The sequence below is a fragment of the Maylandia zebra genome, linkage group LG11 (assembly GCF_041146795.1).
Source record: "Maylandia zebra isolate NMK-2024a linkage group LG11, Mzebra_GT3a, whole genome shotgun sequence".
NCBI classification, from domain to species: domain Eukaryota; kingdom Metazoa; phylum Chordata; class Actinopteri; order Cichliformes; family Cichlidae; genus Maylandia; species Maylandia zebra.
Genome location: NC_135177.1, coordinates 12226717 through 12254218, shown reverse-complemented (window position 1 = coordinate 12254218; position 27502 = coordinate 12226717). Strand labels below are relative to the sequence as shown.

Genomic DNA, 27502 nt, shown 5'->3' with positions numbered 1-27502 from the left:
AACAGCTGCTTTGCTTTGAGTCGTCTTTGGTGTCTTTCGGTGCGAGTGTGCTCATTCGTGCATGCATAAATGGGCACTCTCACGCAAGCATCTGTGTGCTTGCTGTGTGTAAGCCCTCTCCAACCTCTCTTCCGAGGTCATCGTAGCTCCTTCCGGCGAAGCACTAAATGACTGTGAAATGCTAATGCAGCTAATTAGAGAGGCAAAAAGCAGGGAGGGAAGTGGGTTGAATAAAAATGGAGGGCCGAGTAGGGTCAAGAGGAGGGCAAAGGCAGAAATAAAGTCAGTCCAAGGAGAGGGGAAAGGTATGAATCAATTACAGGTTTCACTGTGAGCTTGAGGACAACGTTTTTTTTGTTTTGTTTTGTTTTTGGGTTATTTTAAAGCATCCATTGCCAGACACACATTGTTGGAAAGCTTATAGTTTGTCTTATCTTAACCTACTTTTGCTTATTCTGAATCTACTAGCTCCCATTAAGTGTATCTCCTGTCTTTTTTCTTACCCTTTTTTACTTCCCTTTTCCATCTATAGGAAAAGTCACTGGGGTCACCACTAAATCACTCAGTAATTTTTCAGTGTAAACGCCTGACAGGGCATTAAATCACACTAGGGATCCACAGAGGCTTTAAAATTCAGTCCTGTAATAATGTTCTGTTTGCAATTACATGTTTAGTGCATTGTTTAAATAGCAGTGCCGGGGTCCCCATTGACAGTTGGCTGCTCAGGGCTAATAGCCTACATCAATAACCTTGGGTCTGTCCTCTGCCTTCTGCTTCTCTCTCAATACACATCAGTCTAATGAAAATACAATAAACACAATCAGAAAACCACATTGAATAACCTGGCCCTGTCACCTCATTTGTATTCATCAGTGACAGTAATACAGTATCTGTAATGCAAGTCATTTATTAACTGTACAGTGAAAAAGATGGATCCATAGCACCGCATTGTGTTTTTCTCTTGATTCTCATTCATGACAAACAAGTTCCAGTTTGTACTCCAGCTTATCTACATTTATTTAAACCCTGCAATATAATGTCATGTCCAAAGTTGGAATATGCAGTTAATCTAAGGCAAAAAAGAATTGGAGACATTTTTGAAAGTGAGTTGTAGCTTAGAATAGCCATCATTAATAAATAGTAAACTGTAAAACTACTTGGTTAGATCTCTGAATACATGGTTGTTAAAAGGCCAATAAAACATTAATAAATTGGAGTTAATTTAAAATCAGTCTATGACTATTTGCAAACCTTATTATCACACCAAGAAATTTGATTTCATCCACCATTTCTTTGTTCCATCAGTAATAACACCAAACTTCACATTTTTACTGCTATTTCTTAAATATTTTGTTTTGTGTATGTTCAAAGTTATTCCATTGACATTAAATCATTGTTTAAATTTGACTGATTCATTGACAATAGCAACAATGTATGTAACTTATTAGCAGGACAGTGATATCATAAGCAAAATGTACATATAGATTTTTTTTCTGAATTACGATTACCATTCATGATTAAAATGAAAAGTTCAGGACCTAGCATCGATCCCCGTCCAACTCCAACTGTACATATTGTTTTCTCGTAAATAACTCTGGAACCAATTATAGGCTATACCTCTGATGCCATAGAGCTACAATTCAGAAAACAAAATACTGGGGTTCACAGAACAGTCTTTTTCCTTTTGCACATATATTTTCTATGAAATCTATACTAGCTATTTCTGTAGATCTTTGCTCTTTCTGAAGCTGTACTGATTTTCACTTTGCAACAATACGACTAATGTTTGCTTGTTGCACATGGTTAAAAGTAGACAAAACACGCAATCGAGCCGCAGATGAATTAGAACCAAACCTGCCACAAATTTCTTTTTCTGGTTCAACAGAAGTGAGTCATGTTGCGTTAAAAGTAATAAATGAACAAATAACTGGCGTGTCTCTATTATATATGTACAGCTACTACTTAGGCCTCGGCACACCAAGTAGGGCATAAAAATCCAACAGGGAGACTGAATGTCTGTGAGAAGCACAATCACGCTCTGCAGCTTATCGCAGGCAGTTGAACCGGCTGCATGCACAAGCCTTGAGCCGCAATAGTTTAAAAATATCTGACGCTTTACATCTCGCAGTTGAGGTTCAAAACTGCTCATGCCGTCACTGACTGAACAAATGTAATGTGAAACAGAATGTGCAATAACAGAACAGGTGGGTACCTCAGGAACCCATTTCACCCTTGAAATGAGATGTGTGCATGTGTCGCAGGCGACTACCACCACAGTCCTCCTAGGTTTTTCTGTCTTTGGCTGAGCCCCATTGTCATCTCCGTGCATGGGCTATTACTATATGTTGTGCTCACTGCGGATTTTAAGAAATATTATGGAGCGACCTAACAGTAGTTTGAAGTTGCCTTTTAAAAGTAAATTAAAAATGAGTTTGTCTTTTTATTCAGGTAATTTTCTTCCCTGATTGAGAAACACTTGATATGTGGCAAGTACCTTTTTTCTACAATCATGGCTGTGTTAGAGATGGATAGGGTAGGGCTTCGCTTTCTGTCTCTGGCCCTTGGTTTCCCCTCCCCTCACTGGCTCCATTATTCAGTCAACAGACACTTTGGGATCGATCGGGCACAGCAACACGGCTTGGCGGATGAAACATGTCCTCTCTAGGTACACAATGATAAATAAAGCACTGCGAGCCACAGCATTCTACAGCTGCAGAGCTGAGGGGGTGAAATGGGGGGAAAAAGAGATCAAAATGAGAAGGGCAAATAGAGGCATAGGAGAAGTGAATAGATTATAAAATGCAGATGTTACAGATGCAACCGATGGGAAGTAGGGTGTGCGTAGGTGGAAACATAAAGAGCAATACTGAAGTATTTCACCCACTCACACATTAAGGTAATAATTCATTATTATGCGTAGCAGTGGTGCAGACTCCTTTGTAACATGATGTGTAGTCTGGTGCGGTGTCAAGTCTCATTCTAAGATGTCTTTGATTGTGCTACATAGAGTGAAGCTGCAATATTTATTGTTTCCATGACAGCCTTGATGATGTCTGATCCATTTTGTCAGTGTTGTCTTGAAGTGTACTGGGTAGTTCAAAACAAACTGAGACAAAAGCCTCATTTTCAGCATTACATGTGGTTATGTAGGGTGAGCTGAAACTGCAGAGAAACCTCTGGATTGTTAATACACGCGTTTGGTTCCCTCCCAGGTGATTATTAGAAGTTAGATGATGTGGACAGTCAAAATTAAAATGTATGTCTTGTGCTTTCATAGGTTCTACTCTTCTCCATACAGCATCTCCACGAATCGGATGATTGCTCAGACATCGATCACACCCTTCATTGCTGCCTCTCCTGTCCCCACATATCAGGTGAGTTTAACCTCTCAGAAGTTTGATGAGTGCCGTGGCCTACTTAAAACCAGAAAATCCCATTCCTGACTCTATGTAGAGTAATTCCTGGATGTACAGGTGGAGTTTGTCATACTTAACCAAAGATATGAACCCAAAATGAAGTTATCAGCTCTGTAGAATCAAGGCAATTCTTTGTCTAGCAATGATAAAATGCAGGCTTACGTTGCAGAACTCCTCCTATCCATCTCCCATTCTTGAGCACAAATGCTGCTTTTAACTCTCAGCTCTCATGTGTCGCACCCGTTCTCTTCCACACACAAACCATATCAAGTTATGTCAGAGCTGGCTGGCAGCTGCTGTACCCAAAAACAAGATGGAGCTCTAGAGCTCTATAAGAAAGCCAAATTCAAAGACTCATGACTTAAAGTATCATGCTTTATAGGGAAAGAAAAAACATTACCTTTCATTGTTTTAACTCATCATTGACAGATGTAGGTAAGAGATCATACAGATGCAGGTACAGAATGCATGCATACAACAATAACACATGAGACAAAGGGACCCTCAGAGACTCATTTCTGCCTTCAGTTTGTTAGAGTTGAGCGGTCGGAAGGAGAACAAGATGAAAGTATGATTTGTGGCCAACTTAAGCTTTGATGATGAAACCCTCACTGTGAAGCAGTAATTGTTAAGACTGTTTTGCTCTCTGTGGTCTTCATATCCTTTTATAATTACGACAAACTTTCTGTATAGTGGACCCTTAGTTACTGCTGTAATATTCTTTAAGACGTGCTGCCGCTGGGACTGAGGCTCTGAAATTGGCTTGTAAAGGCTTGAGATAATGATTAATTTTCTTACTTCTCTTCTTTGGTTTTCTCATTTTCACTCGCTTCCTGTCATTCTGTCTTCCAATTGTCATTCTCAATGTTCTCTCTTCCTCAATTCTTTACCCACTTACAACAATCTTGCTTTTGATCTTTCCTTTCCTCTCTTCTCATCATGACCTCCCCTCTGCATCATCCTACTCGTGTCCGTCCTCTCCTTCTCCCTTCCCTTCTCTTCTCTTTCTTCAGGTTCAGAGTACATCTTGGATGCCACATCAACAATATGTTATGCAACCTACAGTAAGTTTTTAAACCAACATTTCCTTTGTTTTTAAGCCTCGTTCTGTAAAGTCTTGTTCTCTATTTTCCAACCCTTTTCACTCACTCCTTTATTTATTATATATAATAAATGTACACATGCTGAGTGTACAGCATGTGTCAATTTTTCTCCCTGGCATACTCTTTTTGTCTTAAAACTTTCAGTGTGTGTGTTTAATAGCTTCATTACTCATGTGAATGTCAGTGGCAGGATTTATGGGAGAAAAACTACAAAAGCTTTTAAAGCATAGGCTGTATTGGTCTCGAGGACTGCCTGCAAATGCTTTTATAACAGTATTTAATGTGCCCTGCCTTTTTCTTCATCAAATGAGTATTTAATAATTCAGGAATGAAAATGTTAGTAATAACAACAGGTCACCGACAAGTTGGTATGAATCACGAAAACTGCGAAAAGCCAAGTAATAAAAGGAAATTCTTCCAATAAGTGCTTGAGAGCCAAACCCAGGTCAGAGAAGGAAAATAACTGTAACCCTGAATCCCAGCCCCACTCTGCTGAATCAGCCTGTGAATAGCCTTCTCAAAGGACCCCAGAGAGCTTGGCGAAACTCACTTTAGAATCTGTAATAAAAGGTTGCTCCCTGCTGGTTTTGAATGAAACTGCATGTACAAAAACAGGTTTCCAGACGGCTAGTTTAAAGCACATTATTTATCTATAAGTCAATGTACATGTGTAACTGCTGCTCAGTTTCATATAGTGATGCATAAAATTTGCATATCAAAAGCAGCAGTGCATCTTTGTGTATATGATGCATAATGCAGTGATGTAAAATCCAACCCTTGGTGTTTATAGCTCTTTTCCATCCATCCTTGGCTAGAGCTTTCTCTCACATTTTGTCTCTCATACACATAGCTTTGATTGACGTGCAAAAACGTTTTAAAACACACCCACACATTCTGTATATTTACATGAAGAGTCATGAATCGACTCTGAGTGTAGGTGTACAGTCAACATACTCTATAAACCCACACTTACCTACAAATTCTCTCTTCTTTTGGCAAACACAAACATAACCTTAACACAAACTGTGGGCTTTTCCTTCCTTTGATACAGGGACTATATACAGCCGCTCTATGTTATTAAGCCTCCACAGGCTTCGCTCTAAGCATAGTCCAAAGCCTCAGTCTCTCTGACATTCACTGACTATTGTAGCATAAAATATAAAATCTCCGTGCCTTCATCTTGTCATCTGACAAAGTACTGCATTGAATTAGTGGAATTAGAAAGCTATATCATATAAATTGTGGAATAGTCCAAGCTTAGTCCTGCTTACAAGATGATTACTTCTCAGTGTAGCAGGACCGATGCATTATGAAATCACAGGCAGAAGAGATTCATATTACAGTAACCTTGAAAGTCTTTCAGATAAAATTTAACTTCTATCTCCTCTTAAACATTTGTTCAACAATAGTTTAAAGGTCTATATCAAACACTATATGGACAAAAATATTCATGTTTCAATTCTGGTGTCTTTAGTCCCGGCGATGCTGGCTCGTTCTTAAGCCTGTGCCTGTGGCATTAACATCAAACTAAAACTGCTACGCAGCTCCTGCAGCTCTAATGGTGCCCCAGTACCTTCGTCAATATAGTGTATCTGTTAAAGTAGCCTGTAAGAGATGAATGTGCTTACATTCAGGGGGTTTATCTGTACACCTGTGCTAAAAAAGGTTGTATGATTTTGTTCTGTCATTCATGGGGTGAAGGAGTTTATCGGGGCAGGTACGTAAGGCAGTGCAAATTTCTGCAATCGTATCCGCCGTGGTTGCCAAAAATCTTTAGTGTTCAGATTTGTTGCTCCTCCTCTGTTGTTCTCTCTCCCTGTCTTCTGTCTTGCTCTTTATGTCTGTCTGGCAAATCTTAAACACATTCTGTTGTCTTGTCTGATTAAAATTATGTCTCTGAGCGGGGATAATACCCTTCTGTAAATGTGTTTTCAAACAAATGTCCCATCTAATTATTTGGCAGGCCGCTTGATATGACTTCCTAAGACTTGGGAAAAGACAGGGTGAGCTTGAGCAGAGATTGATGGTTTGGAGAAAGAGAAAAATAAATAAATAAACACGGCGGATTTGACAAGGAGGACAGGGGCGAGAAGGAGGTGCAGGGAAAGAGGAAAGAAGGGATTACAATGAATATATTGAGAACAAAGAAACGAAAACAGCCGCTGCAAAAGCATGTTTGGGCTGTGCACATCTGTTCTCCACCCTTGTCTATGTATAGACAAATTCCCTGTTAGACAACAAAGATGAGGGGTAGTTATTGTATTTCCTGGATACTGAAGAGCTTGACAAATTAAAGCTGCATCAGGGAGGGAGACTGAGAGACACAGCAGCTTAAGTCTGTTCCTATGGTAGCAGAGGCTTCCTCACTGCTGTACTGCAGTTAATGACTGGTAACTTTGATAAATGCTATGCACTCATTGACACTTTTAGCTAGATGAACATGCGCACACCTCCTCTGGTTAACAGTCCATCATCTACTTTGAGATTTTTAAATGCTTGTGGCACCAAAATTGGAATGTGAGACACTCTGTCGCTAAAGAAATTAATGAGTCTAATTAAAAGGTTAGAACAAGAGAACAAACATCAATGCTGTGTGCTGTTTTCATGGCTCAGGATTAAAAATGCACATACACTATTGCTCATAGGTTTGGGGTCAACTAGGATATTTAAATTCATGAAAACTTAATCTAACAGATTTGCAGTGAAACGAAATAGACATTAATAACATTAGATAAAAATATTTTTGATTGATGGAACAATTTTGTACTGTGTACTGTCTCAGTTTTGCAGCCTTGCAGCCCTTTGGCACTCTGGCAGTTTTTCTGTTCCCATAACAGATGAGTAGTTAAGAGCCAGTGACTGCGCTGGCCACTCCACTATAGGCAAAACACCAGCTGACTGCTTTTTCTGAGTAGTTCCTATAAATGTCAGAGCTGCTTTGGAAATCAACTCCAGTCCTGCTGTATCCACAGGCACTGTATGGCACTACAAAACAGAGTGAAAGCCTGCCTTTCTCTTGTTCAAGATCTTTTGCTGTACAAATCTCCCACTTTAGCACGACCAAAGCCTCAAACCATCAAATTTCCTCCACCACACTTAGCAGATGCTGTCAAACACTATTCCAGCATCATTTCATGTCTGAAAACTGCTTACGTCTGCCCAATATTTGTGTGTTGTGTTTTGGGGATTTTTTTCCCCTGTCTTTATTTTCTACTTTTATTGACTGATCACAGTTATGGCTCTTTGGACAACTCTTCCTAGAAGGCCAGCATCTAAAAATCACCTGCAGGCTGGTGTTTTACAGGAACCATTTAATGCAGTGACCAGTTGAGGACCTATGAACGATCTTTTTCTCAAACTAACCACTTTGTACTGTCACCGGAGAATACTACACAATGCTGACATAAACACACTTAATTTCAGATTGTTCAGTTTGCCTCATGCAATAGCATTTACTTCTTAAAACAAGAAAACTGAGTTATTTTTTTAGCCATGTTGAGTGTAATCAAAACCAGGAACCCTTATGTTTCAGACACAGAAGTAAATTTATTGCTTATGTAATCAGTACAATCGTTTTCAGCTGTGCTAACATAATTTAAAAAACTGTGGATTTTAGGAGGGGAATTTGAATTTTACATGATAAATTTGCATTAGGTTGCATGGTTTGTAGTGTTTTTTTTAAATATTACTTAAAAATAATACATTATTTATGGTTAAGAATTGCATTTTTAAATGGTCATTTGTCAACCTCATCAGTAATTTTACGTTATTTCAAATAAAAAACAAATGTGCTTTACTTTATTAAAAGGAGCAGTAGAGGCTCACACAACTGTGATTACCGACAGACACCAGTGTAGCTACACCCTGCCTGATTAATGTACACACACATTAAACACACCTGTACACACACTGCCTTAAGGATTGTGCATTTCTGCGCCTTGGTGGGATGCCCAGATTACTTGAACTGCCTGTCTTTACATCTTAATTAGTGAGAGGATGTCTTTGTGCATAATTACTCACAAATCCCCCTACAGGAAATGAATGCATTAGCCAAACCACGCGCAAAAAAAAAAAAAAAAAAAAAATCTCACACACACACACACACACACACACACAATCAATGCTGCTTATTGAGGAGGGCTGTAATGAGACATCTAAAGAACTGGGATTTCAGCTCTGCAGGAGACAAAGGCAGTGTACAATATCAGGGCTTGCAAATAGAGCTCTATACCTCACGTTTGTTTTGTTTTGTTTCCTAACCGCGAGATCCCGTGTGTGCAGAACTGTCACAGGTGCATGCCTGCGGGTGCATGGATAAAGCCGGGAACTAAGGAGTACTTGTCTGGTTTTACGCCGAAAATCCAGTGTACTTTGTGTGTTGATAAAGAGGGTGTGGTCTCAGGAAATCAGCTTATAGAATAATAGAAACATCTGCACGTCGTAGCACACCACCTCAGTAAGAACAAATAATGCCAATTCAAAACTCTTTGCATTCTCACGCACATGGAGCGCCCATCATAAAAACAGCATTTAGGGGTTTTCTCAATAAACGAGTATCATTATCACTAATACTATGTATTTGATGCTTTCAGACTGCCTGCAGCAGTCAGTCTGCTTCTCTTCTTTAATGGGAAACTGACAGGGGAGAGGGAGAGAGGGCAAGTTCAAAGTTGAAGTAGATTCTGTGTGGGGTTTTGGTTGTTTTTTTTAAGTCATGTCCTCAGGGAAACGATAACTGTCATGTGGGCTCATTTATACCCCAGGAAAATCATCTGATGCATTAAAAACACGCACACCATAACATACAACTGCACTCATTACATACTAATACATAGTGCCCGGGTGCAGACCCATACAGAGATGGAGAGTTGATCACTTGTAGAGCTATAAATCAGAGCAGACAGCTACTCATTGTGGGTTTCATTTTTTTGTTTCTGCCTGGAAACCTGCTGTGAGATTGGATGAAGTGAAAGAAAGAGAAAGGGAGGATGAGAATTCATTACAAGAGAGAACGCATTATTTAGATGGTTGAAAAGCTCGGGTGTTAATACGATTCTGGCTGGTAAATTTACCTGCATGAGCCAAAGCTTTTGTGCCGGTTTGAGGGTAGATCTGTTGGTGTGTGTGTGTGTGTGTGTGTGTGTGGGCTTTCGTCTCATTCACTTGTAATACTGAGGAAAGTGTTTACAGAGCATTTCTGATGCTGCTGTGTTCTGCAAACAGATCTCTCTATGAAGACAGCAGTCAGGAAGAAAAACATTGTACCTTTGTTAACAGCTCTGACAATCTTTGTTTGCACAGTGTGTGCACGCGTGCATGTTTTTTTCCTGTAAAGCCTGCAGTCATAAGGGTCTTACCTTACAGAATCTTAACTGTGAACAACTGTCAGACTGTATATGCATTCAAAGCGAGCACTTCAGATATCTAGAACTTTCCTTGTTTTGAAAGTGTGTACTGTATGTGCTTATGTGTGGTTTTGTTGTTGCGAGCCTCCCAGAGAAACCCTACAGATTCAAAGCTGTTAAGTCGTCTGCCATACAGCCAGGCGTGTGCCTAAAATACCTAAATTTAATACTTGTGTTCTTCTAACGTTATGTCTCAACTTGAAGCTGTAGAGGTGCTGACTGCTCTCAAGAGCAGCACCAATACATAACCACTGATGCTGTCTGTGCTCATGGGAAGTGTAGTTAAACATCCATCACAAATAACCAGAGCACACAGTCTCCTATTAAATCTTTACAGAGCTGTTGAAGTTGTAGCAGAGCTGCACTGGAAAAGTAGATCTCAGCGCATCAAGGTGTTAGACTGCTTCAAAGGCCTTCACACTCAAGAGATTTAGAGTAAAAGCGTCTCTGCTCCATTCACAAGCAGGTTCTGTCAAGCCTTGCTGCCAAGCCTGCTGACTGGTTGTGTTGCTCATGTACAAACTTGCACAATTTGCAGTCACCAAATGTAACTACTTCTTCTAGCTGCAATTTTTTTTACTTCAGCTTAAAAAAAACTACAATGTGTCATTGCTTTAAAACACGTTGTACACTACACTTTCTTACTTTGATAGGTTAATGAGTGATCAGAACCCTTTATACTTTATACAGTAGTTTATAGATGTTTTCTTAATTATGTGTTTAAGCTGTAAACAGTGTTGGGGAGTAACGGAATAAATGTACCGGTGTTACGTATTTAAAATACAAAATATGAGTAACTGTATTCTGTTACAGTTACTGTTTAAAAGGGTGGTATTCAGAATACGGTTACTTTGTTGAAATAAATGGATTACACGGGGGTCTTTTCCTGTTTCATATGTTAGGCTATGCCCTCTCTATTTTTGGTAATTCCACGCCGGTGGAAACCCAAATGAAACGCACATTAAGACAAGCCCAGTTGTAAGTAAGCTATTAAGACTCGACTGGACACCGTGTTCGTGTTTTCCTCTGAAACAATAAGTTCCGTTGGAGCAGCCTTTCAACGCCTCTCTGTCTCTCACTGGCAAACAAAGTAAAGCTAGTTTTCGGCCACGAGCCCGACACAGAACCGACATATTAGCCAGAGGTCCCTTTAGCAATTTTGCCATTAAGGTCTCAGCATTGGTTTTTTTTGTTTTGTTTTTTTAAACCAACATGTCAAAGTTGTTCTGAATCTCCCCCCCCCCCCTTTCTTTGAGTTATGTTTGCCTGCAAATTGCTTAAAGCTGTTGTCTCTTTACTCAGCTTATTTCTTTCTTTTTTAATCTCCACATTTCTTCCGATTTAATTTCCTTTCTCCACCATCTGATCATATATTGATTCCTGCATCTGAATTAAATATCACTGAGTGACTCCAAATCACTTTTGACTCCAAATAACAGTTATTAGCTATAAGCTGACTGGATTTGTATCCTTCCATTTCTACTCCAGGGTGCTGTGATCACTCCAGCTGCTGCCATTGAGCCCAGTTTGTCTATTCACCCCTCCAGTGTAATGGCTCCTCTAACCCAGCAGATGAACCACCTGTCTCTGGGCCCAACAGGCACTGTAAGTCTCCCCTTTGGCCAGTCAGCTCATCGTGCTGTGTGTGCATGTGTTTGTTTTATCCTTTGAGTTATATGTGTAATATAATTGTACACTTGCAGTTTCAGTGTTTTTCTCAGAGTAGAAGCGCTAGAGCAGAGGAAAACTGCCCCGGTGCTTCTGTTTTCAGTCTAAAATGTGAAATGACCATAAGACAAATGACACAGTCTGTGTTCTTCCCCTTTTATCTGTAGTACATGCCTGCTGCAGCGGCTGCTCCTATGCAAGGAACCTACATTCCCCAGTACACTGCAGTGCCTGCCTCGGCCATCACAGTGGACGTAAGGACCGAAACAACCTGCAAACTTTCATTTGAAATGAAAACTGCTGATTAAACATATATATTTTGTGATATATTAGTCTTGCTTAGCCTTTGGCAATCCGTATACTTCAATGAGAGAAATAATTTACACCAAACCCTCCCCAAAGATCAGAGGAGCTGTTTTACAAGTTCACAAGTATATAAAGTTAAAATCACAGACAGAAAACTGACCGCACCAGATCAACCTGTCACCTTTAAAAAAAAAAAATGCTAATTGAATTTTTTTCTTTGGATTCCTTATCTATGTGCCATAAAGGAGTCCCTACTTTTATATGATTGCCCAAAGTTTCAAGGCTTTCTTTTGTTCCTTAATATCTGGCTTTCCCCCCCCTGTTCAGGGTGTGGTGACAGACCCCTCTCCACAGACAGCTGCCCCCTCCTCACAGGACGCCAGTGGGCAGCAGCCTTTACCTGTGGAGAACACAGGAGATCACGCCACAGCCTACTCTTACCAGCAGACTAAGTAAGTGTGATGATTGCAAGTCTGTAATTTTTTTCACATGGTCTTGTACAGCTGGTGCATCCTAACTGGTACATTAACTGTATCTGGAAAAATGAACAGCATCAGCTATAAAGGACTGCAGTAAAATTCCCAGATTATGCCGCGCTTTTTCTGTTTTGGTCACAGATGCATGGCAACCTTTGTTTGCAAAATTCTCCTTCTGGCTTTTTATCTTTTTCCTGGTGTTTATCTTGTTTTTCTGCCTCCTAGATAACCGACGGGTGGTTTCCTTTACACATAGTGATTGTACAAAGACTGTTGTGCCTGCTTACAAAAAAACCCGGTAACATTGTTCACGGTTCCCTCAGTCACGTCCTCGCTCACTGACTTTTCTGTCTCTTTTAGATAACAGGATTGGTAGGAATCATTGCTGCGTTGCCTTTAGGAGGACTGCACGAAGGCGCTGGAGACGCAGAGTATCAAAAGGAAACGGGACAAAACAAAAAACAAAAACAGAGGTGACATGGACATCACTGACGGGAGAATGCTTCCACTGTGCACGGGCACCAAATAAAAGACAAAACGAAGAAAAAAAATATCTTTCTTACCTGGTTGAACTAAGAAAAAGACAGAAGAAAAAGCAAATGATGGTTTGCTAAACTCAAAGACAATGAAATCAATGGCAGTCTCCAACTTTGAGTTTTCATTTTTCACCATGAGACTGGACTTTGCCTCCAAAGGAAAAAAAAAAACAGATAAGGGGACATAAAGAGAAATCTAAAGTCAACCAACTGTACAGAAAAAAAATGAACATTTGAATGTGCAGGTAGATTTTCAGACTTTTTTATTGAAAATAGAAGGAAGCCAAGTCTTGAACAAAAACGGGCTGTCTTCCTTTGATATTAAGCTACATTATTTTCATTCTTTTTATTATTTGAGTAGTTTTCTAGAATATTAGTGTTTTCGTAAATCTTTATTGCCTTAATTTTCTCAAACTTTGGGGAAAAAAAGTTTCCAAGTGTTGAATTATTTAAAAAAAGGACTGAGTTGTTGAATGATTTTTTTTTAAAGGGTTCTTTGAGTTTGAGAGCCTCAGAAATGAAATCTACAAAGCTATCTGTATAAGACAAAAAAAGGTTGTATTTGTATGAAGGTGATTTTAAATTATGTGGTACAGTGCAGGTGATGTTGGTTGACTAGGGAAAAAAATCCTTTTACAACTTGTGGGAGCGGTCAGCCCACCGCTTCCTGGAAATGCAGTTTAGTTCAATCATGGGAAAGAAATTCAGTTTCTCCACCACTTATTTTGTATTTTTATTTTTTTCATTGCGGTGCTTTTAAAAGTTTTTCCTTTGCCTGCTTGCTTGTCTCATTGCAAAAAGAAAAAGGAACATTTCTGACTTTGAGAAAAAGCAGAGAAAAAAAAGCTAGGATTTTTAAATGTGCAAAAAGCAATAGTTTTAGTAAAACTGTTGACAGTTTCTTGAGTCTTTCTTAACTGTTGAACAAAAATACAGCCCGCGGGTGGCATATTTTATACCAAAGATGAAGAAACTAAGTTGTAAAGAGATCTTCCTGTTGCTTTTTCTTAATTTTTTCCACTTTGAATCTGCTTTTTGGTTTTTGTCAAGCTGTTGCTGTGTGAAATGATCAGTGAATGAGAGCATGCAGTTGGTCCTTTAGCACATTTGCCTCAATGGGACGAGATGTTTTGTGCGTCATGTGATCAAACTACCACCGCATCTAAAACCCTGTGGAATCCTGGTGAAAAAGCTACTTTTTATTAGACACCCAACGACATCCTGCCGAGGCCTCATCGACTGACCTTACATAACAACGCCCAGACGGCATAGCTCGTGATGAATGCTTCCCAAAATATGACAGATGTCATTGTTTTGCATAATCTAAGTCCAACTCACTGTTTTGTCTCGTTCTTGCCAAACACAAGCCACTGAAAATATGAGCAGGTCAATGATCTCTGTGAGAGGAAAGGGCATTCCTGTTGAACGAAATGATTTCAGCTTATATATATTCTCCTAAAAAAATAAGGAGAATTACTTTTATGTTGCCTTTACTTTTGGTTTTTTTTTCTCTTTTTGATGATTATGTGTGAGCTGCTAAACACTTTTCAGTATTGGGGATTGAGGTTGTCTTCTGTTGGGTCTCCGTGGAATATTTGCACCTCCAGAGTGACTGTAATTGATCATTTTAAGCAGAATAAAGATGAAAGAAACACAAACGTGCATTATTGTGCCTAGAGAATATCGGTTGAGAACAGAAGAAAACTTAAGATGAACTTTAACTGGCTCGCACTGGTTCTGAGGTCACGCCTTCGAAGACTCACACGCCTTGACTTTCCACCAATGAAAGGAAGCTAAGGAGAGACACAAGAAACAAATGGACATAGGAGAAAACAAAATTGGTTTAACCAAAATCAAATGGATAGAAAGCTCTAAAATAAACAGGGGTAGGGAGTGAAAGAGAGAGAACTCAAAATCAAAAGTAATATTTATAAGATCTTTTTTTGTACAGGTGTGTACAAGAAGATGCAACAGAAGTAACTTACAGTGGGGCAAAAAAGTATTTAGTCAGCCACCGATTGTGCAGGTTCCCCCACTTAAAATGATGACAGAGGTCAGTAATTTGCACCAGAGGTACACTTCAACTGTGAGAGACAGAATGTGAAAAAAAAATCCATGAATTCACGTGGTAGGATTTGTAAAGAATTTATTCGTAAATCAGGGTGGAAAATAAGTATTTGGTCACCTCAAACAAGGAAAATCTCTGGCTCTCACAGACCTGTAACGTCTTCTGTAAGAAGCTTTTCTGTCCCCCACTCGTTACCTCTATGAATGGCACCTGTTTGAACTCATCATCTGTATAAAAGACACCTGTCCACAGCCTCAAACAGTCAGACTCCAAACTCCGCCATGGCCATGGCCATGGCCAAAGAGCTTTCGAAGGACACCAGGAAAAGTATTGTAGACCTGCACCAGACTGGGAAGAGTGAATCTACAATAGGCAAGCAGCTTGGTGTGAAAAAATCAACTGTGGGAGCAATCATCAGAAAATGGAAGACATACAAGACCACTGATAATCTCCCTCGATCTGGGGCTCCACGCAAGATCTCATCCCGTGGGGTCAAAATGATCATGAGAACGGTGAGCAAAGATCCCAGAACCACACGGGGGGACCTGGTGAATGACCTGCAGAGAGCTGGGACCAAAGTAACAAAGGTCACCATCAGTAACACACTACAACGGCAGGGAATCAAATCCCGCAGTGCCAGACGTGTCCCGCTGCTGAAGCCAGTGCATGTCCAGGCCCGTCTGAAGTTTGCCAGAGAGCACATGGATGATACAGCAGAGGATTGGGAGAATGTCATGTGGTCAGATGAAACCAAAGTAGAACTTTTTGGTATAAACTCAACTCGTCGTGTTTGGAGGAAGAAGAATACTGAGTTGCATCCCAAGAACACCATACCTACTGTGAAGCATGGGGGTGGAAACATCATGCTATGGGGCTGTTTTTCTGCCAAGGGGACAGGACGACTGATCCGTGTTAAGGACAGAATGAATGGGGCCATGTATCGTGAGATTTTGAGCCAAAACCTCCTTCCATCAGTGAGAACTTTGAAGATGAAACGAGGCTGAGTCTTCCAACATGACAATGATCCAAAACACACCGCCCGGGCAACAAAGGAGTGGCTCTGTAAGAAGCATTTGAAAGTCCTGGAGTGGCCTAGCCAGTCTCCAGACCTCAACCCCATAGAAAATCTGTGGCGGGAGTTGAAAGTCCGTGTTGCTCGGCGACAGCCCCAAAACATCACTGCTCTCGAGAAGATCTGCATGGAGGAATGGGCCAAAATACCAGCTACTGTGTGTGCAAACCTGGTAAAGACCTATAGTAAACGTTTGACCTCTGTTATTGCCAACAAAGGTTATGTTACAAAGTATTGAGTTGTATTTTTGTTATTGACCAAATACTTATTTTCCACCCTGATTTACGAATAAATTCTTTACAAATCCTACCATGTGGATTTATGGATTTTTTTTTTTTTTTTTTTTTTCACATTCTGTCTCTCACAGTTGAAGTGTACCTCTGGTGCAAATTACTGACTTCTGTCATCATTTTAAGTGGGGGAACTTGCACAATCGGTGGCTGACTAAATACTTTTTTGCCCCACTGTAGCTATTTTTTTTATTTGCTTGGTCACATGCCCCCCATGTCTTTAAAATTGTGATTTTTGAGAGTGTCTGTAGAACCAGTGGATATTCCTGTAGCTTCAGATGTGTCTTTTTGTTTGTTTCTTTGTTTTATTTTCTTTTTAGTCGAAACTTTCAATAAAAAATAACAAAAATGAACTCGTCCTGGATATTCTGCAGGAACAACACACTACCACTGGAGTGCGCTATTGTTTTCTGTAGAAGGAAAGGACTGAAAGTCCATTGGTGTGCACGTGTGCAATTTTAGTAAGTGACCAAGTTAAGTTCACACACGCAAAATGGTTTTAACTGCTGTAAAGGATTAAAAACGTTTAAGCGTTTAGTTTCACCAAGCGAGATTATGAAACTACAGCTCCAAAAGATGCAGTTAGTTGAGAAGTTTATTGCATACAGTACTGACAAGAGAGCTCATTATCGCCAAAGCAGAAACGGTGCAAGCAGTCTGCATCAAATGACAATCATGCATCATTTTCTCCAGTGCAATGACAACAAAATGTCAAGAGACAGTTTTATTCATGCAGTTTAGTCATACATCATACTTGCTGTTCCTGTGAACAAATTACTGTCATGAAATCTTTATTTTTATTCATCTTTTCTTTATAAAGAAATAATAAATAACCAGGAAAGTACCAAAATATTACTTTGTAACAGTTGCCAGTTTCATCTACCAGCTGAATCAGCAGGATGTAAAAACAGTGTCTCTGCTTCAAGTCCATCCATCCATCCATGTGCTTCACCACTAATGGATTGTCATTGCTAACAGGGCTTAATTTTTCTTTTCCCAACTGCTCCATTTATACAACTGAATGAACCACTTGTGTACAACTATCCAACAATACTTTGCTCAGAATGCAAGCCTTTTATAACTCACTGCAGCAATATACGACTATGATGCATTTAGTTAAATCAAGAGAAGCACGTAGAACTGCTGTAGCACTGAATGACTTTCTGTGATGACCAAATTAGTTAAGTAGGTTGTATGTCAATAATTTTAAACTGATATGAAAATAATGAGACAATGGCATCATTTATTAGGGAAATGTTAATTCAAAAAAAGCTATAGTTGTGCGCTTAAAGTTTGGCAAGACCATACACAATATAAAACAATACATTAAAGCTACAGTACAACAATTTGCAACCATTTTCAGTGCTATAACATGTAAAATGCAGGGAAAGAAACAGTAACTCATGCTCTGGTCTAAAGCGGGCGTTCGACTCATTTTGGGAATTGCACAACAAGAACAAGCACATGGAGACTGATGGATGCTCTTATATTTTTGTGCGATTTAGACAAACACTATCACTATTTTGTTGAGCGCAGTCAACTAAATTAAAAAAAAAAAGTACATTAATTTTTGTAAGATTCCCTGAGGTAGAGAATGAAGAGTGGTCTAATGCTTTTTAAAGCTGCTTTTACATATTTTATCTGAAGCTAAAACCCTCAAAGATGCCAGCACAACGTACTGCATTGATTTTGAGGCTCTTCAGTTTTGTTTGTTTTTTTAAACTAAAAGCTAGTTCATGTCTCAACCTGAATAATAACACATTTGATTGTTAACGTCCAGTCCAGGCGTCTTGGCACATGCAACTGTAGGATTCTCCGAACCTCTTGCAGAATTACAGCAGTTCCCAGGCCTTTCAATAGCCAGTGATTTCCTCTGTAACCTACGTTCTCAGTAGCAGGTGCGAATGAAGATGATGAAAACTAAGACGGCAGTCATAATTGTTAGTGCCGAAAATAGAAAGATGAGGCCGGCAAACACGGGGTTTGACATAGGAGGGATTTTCTTCACTTCGGAAGGAATCATGTTGGACATACTCAGCATGTAGCCCAAACTCCAGCCTATATTAGTTTTCTTTACCTACAGGAAAAGAAAGAAAACAAGTAATTTGAATGTTTTATATTTAAAACCACTTGCTTCCAACACCAGTACACCACCTTGCATGTCAGCGGGATGAAAATCATGAAATTGTATAATTACAGCTGTAGGGCAAAAGATGAGTCATAGCACCCAAAGAAGAAGAAAAAGAACAGGCTGTTTCGTAACTCAAAGTCTTGAAAGAACCTATCAAGCAGCAGACATCCCAAACTGCACACTAACGCCATTGTTGGAAATTGGGAGAATTGCCAGCTGTTTAAAAAGTCTTGTCTTGAGTGCAAAAGGCCGAACGCTCTTTGCAGTGTGGAAACATTGGCTGTAATCGTTCGTCCTTTATGAATCATGAGTAATATACAGAGTGTCAAAGACCAGGAATCCCCTTCTACTGAGGGAGTTTCTTTGTGACAAATTGATGGCATGCCTTCTGCTCTTTAGCTTTTTCATTGCAGACTATTCCTACGACATCAACAACAGTTTCAAGTGGGTGGCCTCATTCACATACGACTGCCAAAGGCAGTTAAATGGCTTCCTGTATTTGAACATGTATCAGCTGTCAACAGCTTTCCAAAACAACTCTCACCAAATTAGTACATCTTACAGTTATATTTCAAGAAGAATTAGCGCACAAGCCATCCATAAACTTTGAACAATGGGAGGATTGTAATGTACTAGCCTCATAGAAGGCAGTATTGAAACTTACAAATAAAAAGAATACTATTTGTCTTATTTACTGCTGTTTAACCAACCTGTTGTTGAAAGTTGATGTTTTTCCAGGTGTCGGTGTCAAATTTGTATCCATCTGCCAGCAAAGTAAAGACGTAATGACCTGCGTAACAGTTGGTCTCGATGAATTTGACGTTCTTTTGTGCGTTCAGCTGAAAGAAGGTTGAACAAAGATCAGAGTTTAGCCTGTGATTGTAATGACACAAGCTAATTGTATTAATTTCAGTTTAATCCCATTTCAGTGAGAAATAATGATTATTTAATCAAGATCATGAAAATATTGTGTAACAAAGACGGAGTGCAGTTTATTTCATTACCTTTATCCTGAAGTAACTTTGTTTCTTTTGCACAGCTGCACTCTACAGCTGTGGTTAGCACAAGCATGTCTCTCTAAATCACTTTTTTGGCCTGACATTGAGTTTGTTACCTAACTGATCATGTTTTTAAAAACTGATGTGGCAGACACTCGCAACAAAATCGAGGGTCGAGGAGATGCTTTCAAAGATGCCGTTGGTGTTGGTGCCGAGAGAGGGTGCTCTGAGTTTTTTATAAACTGCAGACCTACTGGGAGTTGAGTGAGTGGTATTTCTCTGGGGAAAAATGCCTTGTTGATTTCAGAGGTCATCTGAGAATGGCCAGACTGCTTAGAGGAAAGGGAACAATAACTCAAATAACCACTTGTGACATGGTTGCTGGGTGCCAGACAACCAGGGTATACAAAAGCACAGGCTCACTAAAGGGCAAGAGAAGAGTGGAAAAATGTTGCCTGGTCTAATGACCCTGGATTTCTGCTGTGACATTCAGATGATAGGGCCAGACTTTGGTGCAAAAAGCCTGAAAGCGTGCTGCTTTGTATTAATGGTTTAACGTGATGTTGAGGATATTTTCTTGGCATATTTCGGGCCCCTTAGTACCAATTGATCCTCCTTTAAATGCCACAGTTTTGAAGGTTGAAGGGGGTGCAACTCATTAAAGGTGTACCTAATAGAGTGTCCAGTTAGTGTATATTACTAGTAAAAAATGTGGACACACGAGCAAAAAGAAGAAAATGTGGGCGCACAGCATTGTCAGAGCTGGTGAGTAGTTTACTTTCTGTTGTGCCTTCTGTTCTAATCTTGATGAATGAAAATGACAACGTATTTTATGTAATTACCTTCATATTAATTCTGTCATTCTCTCCTTCCTAAACATGATTTCTGTTCTTCTTCACCTTAATTTCGTCCCACTCCTTTTTCAGGCAATTTTTGTTTTTTGTTTTGTGCATTTTATGTTCAATATAGGTATTTGTTGTGCCTGAAAATGAACAAATAAATGAAATGAAATGAAATTTCTTGATTTTCTACCTGTATGAAAACTTACCGTTGCCCAGTTTTTGTGGCAGAAGTTCCTAACTGAGGTGTTGAAGTGATTAATGTTTGATGTGCCATTCAACTGCAGAGCCAGGGAAGTCCAGAAGAATCCAGCGTATGCCTGGTCGGACCAGCAGAAACACACACACTAAGTTGTTTTGCATCGTGATCTATTTGCTTTCATGTGTTATATTTGCACTGCGTGTTACCAGGAAATCTCCGGTGACTGGTGGCTGCTCCACCCCGTTGAAGGAACACTGAGACGAGGAGCAGGTCTTGAAATCAAATATGGATTTCACTACTTTCCCACAGCCGTCTGAGTCGCCACCACCAAAGAAGATCAGCTCTTGATTGGGGTCGTAGTTTTGCGGTTTCTTTGTACACTGTGACTCAAAAATTGATGATGCCTTTTTGGAAGTATTGAAACCTTTAGGATAGCAGGGGTTTGTTATGTTTTTGGGGTTAGATGATTGCTGGAAAATAAAAAAAATAATAAAAAAAATGTCAAAAGATAACGATTTTTTTAAGAAGAAGGCAAAATCTATAAATAAATAGGACAGAAAAAGACCCCAACCCTGAACTGGATAAGAGGAAAAAATGAATGGCACATTATCTCCACACTGTAGGGCTTATTTCTTTAAATTATACAACACCGCATACAAAGTCTGAAGTAAACAGAAACTATAAGGTTAAGCTGTCATACCATCACTCTGATGCACTTTCAGCATATTTCTTGTAGAATCATTATTAGTTTCAAGAATGAAGCTATGAATTACCAGAAACGATGCATTTCTCCCAGACTAGCTTGACGACAATCACGGTTCGATCAATATTCTTAATGACATAATGCATCCCTGGATCCTTTGGCTGTTAGCAGCTCAGGGACAGCAGCGTTCACTAATCATTCCACAAATTGGCCATTAATGGATTTCGCAGTGCACATGTGTGCAAAGAGCCAGACGTTCCCACTGCACTTAAACGATAGCACAGTAACGCATAACAACCTAAGGAAAGAACCACCACTCTTGTAGTACCTTGGGAATATGAGAGTTCAGTGAAAGACACTATTTTTTTTCTGTGCATACTTGTAAAAGAAACGGAGGACAAAGTCATTCACCTGCACTACTTTCTCCAGAACCAACTTCCCAGCTTCATTTTTGCCATAGCAGAGGAAACTGTGTGTGTAGACATTGTAAGGGTAACCATACAGTTTGACACGCAGGTAGTCGGCTCCCTTGAGATCATCCTGGACCGCAAAGGCAATCTGTGTTGATGCTCCTCCAAGATCCATGGAGCCGACAGTCTTTGCTCCCTGCGGCCGTACGTATGCGTTCCACACGTTTTTCTGCAAAAACAACGAAGATTAATAAACGATGAAACGTACAATAGCAAATTTTTAAAGCTGCAATTATCTTGTTTTTTGGGCAATCGATCAGACAGGTGAAGGCTGTGTCATACCTCTACCAAGTTTCCCTTTAGGTAGTTGACAGTGATCCAGCCATAAAGCCCTTCTTCCTGCCCAGTGATGACTGAAGCATTTTGAAACATGAAGGGGAGGGAACTCAGGTATTGTCTGAGTTTTACCAGGACGTCATTGGCCCTCTGTGCATCTTTCATTCTTAACAGCACAGCAGAAAACAGAACTATTAGACATCACACTAGAAACAGACGTTGACAAATGGATTCACTATCATTAATGAAGCAGGTAAAGATTTTGCCAAATACACGTATTTTAGATGCTATTATTTGCTATTATTTTTATTTTAAACTCATCTAAGCCAGAAGTCATGACGGTAGGCTAGAAGGCTTGGCTCTGTTTTTTAAAATGAGATCAGTATGTCATTTTAAAAACACTAAGATGTGAAGATTTTTTTTAATGTTTCTGTCATTAACTGTTTTATGTGTGGGTTTTATTTATTTTTGGTTGTTTTGTTTTTGTCTTTCTGCTGTTTCTCTGAGCGTTGCACGGTCTGAGTTTGGGGTGCATTTGCTGGAAAGTCCACCGCTCAGAAGATTCGCGACTGTCTTAATAATTTCTCACTTGTGAATAATCATTTTCACTGTACAATTGTAGATTTTATAATAAGATCCTGTTTGGCGTCGTGCTGACACAAAACTAAATGCTCTAAACCAATAAACTGCCAAAACATCATCTTTTATCCATGTGCTCACACTTGCTGATGAGCAGTTAATCAGATGCATTTGATTCGCAGTGCCTGGAAGCAATGAGGAGTGTTCATCTATTTAAATAATGTTAGAGTCTGGAACAGATGTTATGTTTTTTAAATTATGCTAAAGAGGATGTCCTTTTTCACATGACTGTAAATCATTTCATGCAAACTAATCAACCTTTTTTTGTATGTTTGTTATACTTTAACAACAATATACGCTGTCCCCTACTTCTGCCTAGAAGGTCTGCTTTTGTCATCATCTTTCCTTGGGCTGGAAAGTATGAAAAGCCATATTTAATGCCGGGCCCAGAGTTCGACCCATGTGATTGAGATTCCTAAGTTTTGTCCTGCCCTTTAGTCTGAATGTGTTTTTATTGCTGGGGCTTCCCCAGGCATCCAGAGGGAGGGGGGGTTATCCATCAGGCAAAAGGGGGGCAATATAAGACACAAAGCTTTACTGTGAAGCAAACCTCCCTTTTTGTCTCTTGAATGCTTGCACAGCAAAATCGGCATCCATAATTCAGCACCAATGAAGTTGAATGGACTTTCTTAAACTCAATCCACAGCACATATTTGAAAGTATTAAATACATCACTTTAAGAACATTTCTGCATCTCTGTCTTGATATTCTCATCTTTAAAAATCATACATTGTACCCATTAAAAATTCCCACCACACACACACAAAGTCACAGATCTAAATATTATACTTTTTAAGAATGTATTTGTATTCATTATGTCTTGCAGTTCTTCAGTCATCAGCTTACTCCTCTGTGCATGAAAGGTCAAGAAAAGCTTAAAATGAATTAATATAAAAAAATCACTTTTGACTCTTCAATAATAATATAAATAATCAAAAGCTTCTTACTGCAGGAGTCTCATTCCAGCTGTAGCTCCGAGAAACAGGCGCGTACTGTTGTGTTTTGTTGGAGGAATGGTTTTAGTGACGATGTCCATGCATTTCCTAAATCCTGCCATTGTCTTTTCTTCGATCTCGGGGATAACCTTCATGTCGGAGATGGCATTACCTGAGGACACAAATCCAAGCTAAAATTCTCGTGTGTCTAGTAACCAGAATGTCTCCAATTTAAAACACACTCTTTATGTTTTTTCTTTTGTTTGCAAAAGCCTAAAAAGAGTTTGCCAGCACCCCCCCTCCTCTCTTTGTTATATGTGACTCACCATCAACTTTACAGTTTAATGTCTCAGTCACTATTCCTGTTTCGTTCTCCTTCGCTCCTGGCCATTCATACAGGTATACATTGGAACGAGATGAGCCAGCGTCTATCACTATGCCGTACTAACAGGAAGAAGGAAGACAAAAATGTTATTGCACAAGCATTTTCCAATCAGCTTAGCAGGTTGCTGTCTATTAAGCACAGAGTAGCCACCATGACTTTCATCAGGCCTCTGTGTGAAAGATGTTGCATAACAGCAGTAAAAGCAGCAGTATTTTCTTTATGGAGATATAGTGGGGTAATGGTATCCTTAGCAGAAAAGAAAGTCTCAAATTAGAGAATTGTGAGAACTGCAAAAGTAAAAAACCACTGGCACACTCCTGATGAAAAAGCATACACACATACACAAAAAGAGAACTGACAAACACGCAAAACGGCAACTGAAAGTCATCACAATGAGTTTTTTTCCTCTTTTTTTTTTTTTATCCCTTGTTTCAAAAAGCTTTCAGTTCTAATTAAAAGGAAAAGGGGAAACAGCAGACGGACAACATGCCTGTTTGTTTGAATGCCATTAACAGTACACGCAAAGTTAAACGTGTTTCATCAGAACCGCCACTCATCAGCAAGCAGACCGATGAGGAATCCCCCGTCTCTGATCCTTCGGTGCAGTTTTTATGCGTTGTCTTTATAACAGCATGCGTATTTATATTTGCATCCTGGAGTATTGCGCTGATGTGCGTATGTGCTCACCTCTTTGCTGTATTCTAAAAACCTCCAAGTGTCCTGGATAACAGCAACAGCAATGAGGGCAGCGATGCTGGTCAAGAGGAGAAGCATCACTCCTGCTATCCGACACTTGTAGCCCATCTTGTGTTTGGAAGCCATTTCCTGTTGGCAAGAAATAGGGTTAAAGAAGATGTGTGGTTCTCACTAAAAGCATCTTTCAAGGTGAAGATGTGCAGATGTTTAAAAAAGTCACGATGAGCCGTAACAGTGACCAGGACTGCTACAGATGAGTAAGTGCTCGCAAGCCAAACGGATGCTTAACCAAATCCAAATCAGAGGGAGGTTGTTCAATCAGAAGAACTCTTTTAGGGAGAAAGTGCTAAAATGCAAAAAAACTAAACGAAAACATTTCTGTTTGTTGTTTTTTTGTTTGTTTTTTGGCTACGATTACACATCACACACAGGCATGCAACATGAAATGCAGCTTTTTTTCATGTGTGCATAGATGGGCTGCACACAATTTAAACCTTTAAAGCTACTCTCATAAACATTGTGCAATATATATCACAATCTATATTCATCACTTTGCAAGGACTCATTAAATTCAAAAACATCCATGAAGTTTACTGACAGATGAATATGCCAGTTGATATGAATACTCTTTGTTATTCAATCAATAATCAATTATAATCATGTTATTTAGATTTGCTGAAACTGCCACACCACACTATTCTGCTCATGTTATGTTCCCGTGTGATTGCATCACTGTTATTGCAGCCATTTGTCAGTATACAGCCGTTAGGTAATTCTCCCTCAGCCATGCCAAAACTGTCCTCACCAGACTGACAACCACTTTGCGGATTAGGTGGAACCCTAGTTCTGTGTCTCTCTTGTTTATTGTCCATTTAAGCTTCATAAATCCAGGAATAAAATTTGCTATCTGACTCCTCTTTTATAGGCAATAACAACAATGACAAAACCAGTGTTTGTTAATCTATGAATAACTCTTAAGTTACCACAGCAACTTCTGTAGAAACAAGCAGGCTAAAGGTGCTCGACAAGGTGCGATCACAACTGGCTGACATGGCAACAAGCGAGTTTAATGTTTCTGATACATGTTGCCCGCAAGGTGCTTGACATTTCGAAGCCATGTGTGCAATACACGTCCTAGACTTTCACTTTTGAATGTCTCTTCTTTATAACCGCGTGCTTAACATTTCCCGGAGCTGTTTCCAACACAAAGAAAGTAAAGTGTCAGCCAGCACATGAAGAGAAATAGCAACCAATCTGTTTTTGCTGTGTCTATGTTGCATTCACTACAAGGTATGTTTCTGTAACTACATGAGATTATATCCAATCAACCTGCCAAGACAAACACAGTACAAGTTCTTACACTCCAAGCAGCTCACAATGAAAACAAACATAAGGAGGCATGAGTGATGGTGTGTCTGAGGATGGAATAGAAAACAAATAATTCTATAAAGTAATAATGCGTGTAAGTGCATAATACTGCTAATTTGCAGTTAAGGAACAATGTGTCTTTTGAGCCACTGGTAATGTGAGCTCACTCATCTCTGGCTTTACGGGCTATCATCGCAATGAGCCGGGCTTAAAAACTAAACTGTATTTAAGGTTGTGGGTGATTTTAGTAGCACTGAGGCAAACACTTCCTCCCTGTAAAGTAAATTTTGGTTTCAGTTCTTTCCCACTGCTTTCTCACCTTTTTTTTTTTTTTTTTTTTTTTACATGCACAGTTGTTACTTGTGGTTTTTAGTAGCATTAATAAGCTTGACATATTACATATTTACACTGCAGTGCATCTCAGATTTGCTGGATGTAAAGTTTCACACAGTGGAGAAACAACAAGATTAGGCAAACAGCACAGTTACTTATAGTTTGTTATTGTAAATGAACCGCCTTTTGGGTTTGTAATACAAAGACTTACTGAATACATTAATTGCACTTGACTTGCACCTATTTTACTTTATATGTCAATAGTTTTCTAAAGCTTAATTGTGAAGTTACTTGAATTTTTTTTTACTATCACCTGAATAGAAATGCATGGTCCTTATAGGATTTTGAGTTGGCAGTTGCAAAACTACACAATATCTATAAAATACTCAATGTGATATTACTGGTTCTGCAGTTTACTTAAAATTCAGCCAGGTGAATCAACAAGTCATATCGACTCTGTTAACACCCACTCAGTAAAAAATCAGCCATGTGTCGCTGGGAGTCAAATAACTTGAGCTATCTCCCCTGCTTGTAAGGACAGGTTCTTATGGTGGTGAGGAGTGGATAGAAGCAAATGTGTCTCGTCACACTCGGTACAGTAAAACTAACTTGCCAGTGTTGATTAACCCTTTGATCATGTCTAAATACCTGTTGTGTTCAAAGGTTTAAAAAATAAATGCATGTGAGGAAATGTTTTGTTTCTTACCTTCTAGAGCTGATTTTTAGAGCCTCGTTGAGAATAAGAGAGAGATGGTTCTGACGAAGGGATGTTGATCTAAAGCAGGAAAAGTGGTTGCAGCAAATCAAGAGAGAGAGAGAGGAACAGAGAGAGAGAGAGAGAAGGTGCTCTGAGTGCTCTCAAGAGTGACTGGCCCACAAGAACAGGAGTGGCGTACCCCAACATAAGTCACAGTGCGGGGAGGAGCATTGTGTGCAGGACTCCAGTTTTTGCCACTCCCAACGCACCAGTGCAACAAAGCAGCCAGCCTACGAAACACAGCTGCTCCTTGCTCATTGCCTGCGTCTGGTGATTAAAACAGATACAAGTATTTGTGAGTATGAACAATGTGAGAAGATGGGGCTGGAGCTGGGATGCTAATTGATGTGATCAATAAGAGAGACTGCAGTGTGGCTGAGGGTCTGCTGTGGAACTTACTATACATTCAGGTGTTATTTAATAGGAGTAA

At 39.6% G+C, this 27502-nt stretch overlaps 2 protein-coding genes across 5 annotated transcripts in view; one reads left to right on the top strand and one right to left on the bottom strand.

Moving 5' to 3' along the window:
- Positions 1 to 14568, top strand: part of LOC101473661 (RNA-binding motif, single-stranded-interacting protein 3) — a 162620-nt gene extending 148052 nt beyond the window's left edge. For all 4 annotated transcript variants that reach the window (XM_023153964.2, XM_014410855.2, XM_004568057.4 and 1 more), the window contains 6 exons: positions 3278 to 3374; positions 4430 to 4480; positions 11413 to 11529; positions 11760 to 11846; positions 12226 to 12350; positions 12735 to 14568. In XM_023153964.2, coding sequence (XP_023009732.2) covers positions 3278 to 3374; positions 4430 to 4480; positions 11413 to 11529; positions 11760 to 11846; positions 12226 to 12350; positions 12735 to 12738 — 481 coding nt within the window. In that variant the 3' untranslated portion in view covers positions 12739 to 14568. The remainder of the gene's footprint in view (positions 1 to 3277; positions 3375 to 4429; positions 4481 to 11412; positions 11530 to 11759; positions 11847 to 12225; positions 12351 to 12734) is intronic.
- A 2349-nt stretch (positions 14569 to 16917) lies between these two features.
- Positions 16918 to 27201, bottom strand: entpd3 (ectonucleoside triphosphate diphosphohydrolase 3). The gene is made up of 10 exons (XM_004568053.2): positions 27022 to 27201; positions 24606 to 24743; positions 23860 to 23977; positions 23546 to 23705; positions 21966 to 22125; positions 21625 to 21852; positions 20717 to 20980; positions 20518 to 20628; positions 19182 to 19310; positions 16918 to 18417 (listed from the first exon to the last, which is right to left on the bottom strand). Exons 2-10 carry the CDS (start codon positions 24738 to 24740, stop codon positions 18229 to 18231), a joined length of 1494 nt encoding a protein of 497 aa, XP_004568110.2. The 5' UTR covers positions 24741 to 24743; positions 27022 to 27201; the 3' UTR covers positions 16918 to 18228.
- Positions 27202 to 27502: the final 301 nt, after the last annotated feature.

Coding starts and splice junctions, on each gene's coding strand:
- entpd3 (XM_004568053.2), bottom strand. CDS start 24,740: ATGGCTTCCAAACACAAGATGGGCTACAAGTGTCGGATAGCAGGAGTG. Junction 23,706..23,859: donor ATTAAACTGTAAAGTTGATG/GTGAGTCACATA, acceptor TTGTGTCCTCAG/GTAATGCCATCTCCGACATG. Junction 20,629..20,716: donor CAGTCACCGGAGATTTCCTG/GTAACACGCAGT, acceptor TGGTCCGACCAG/GCATACGCTGGATTCTTCTG.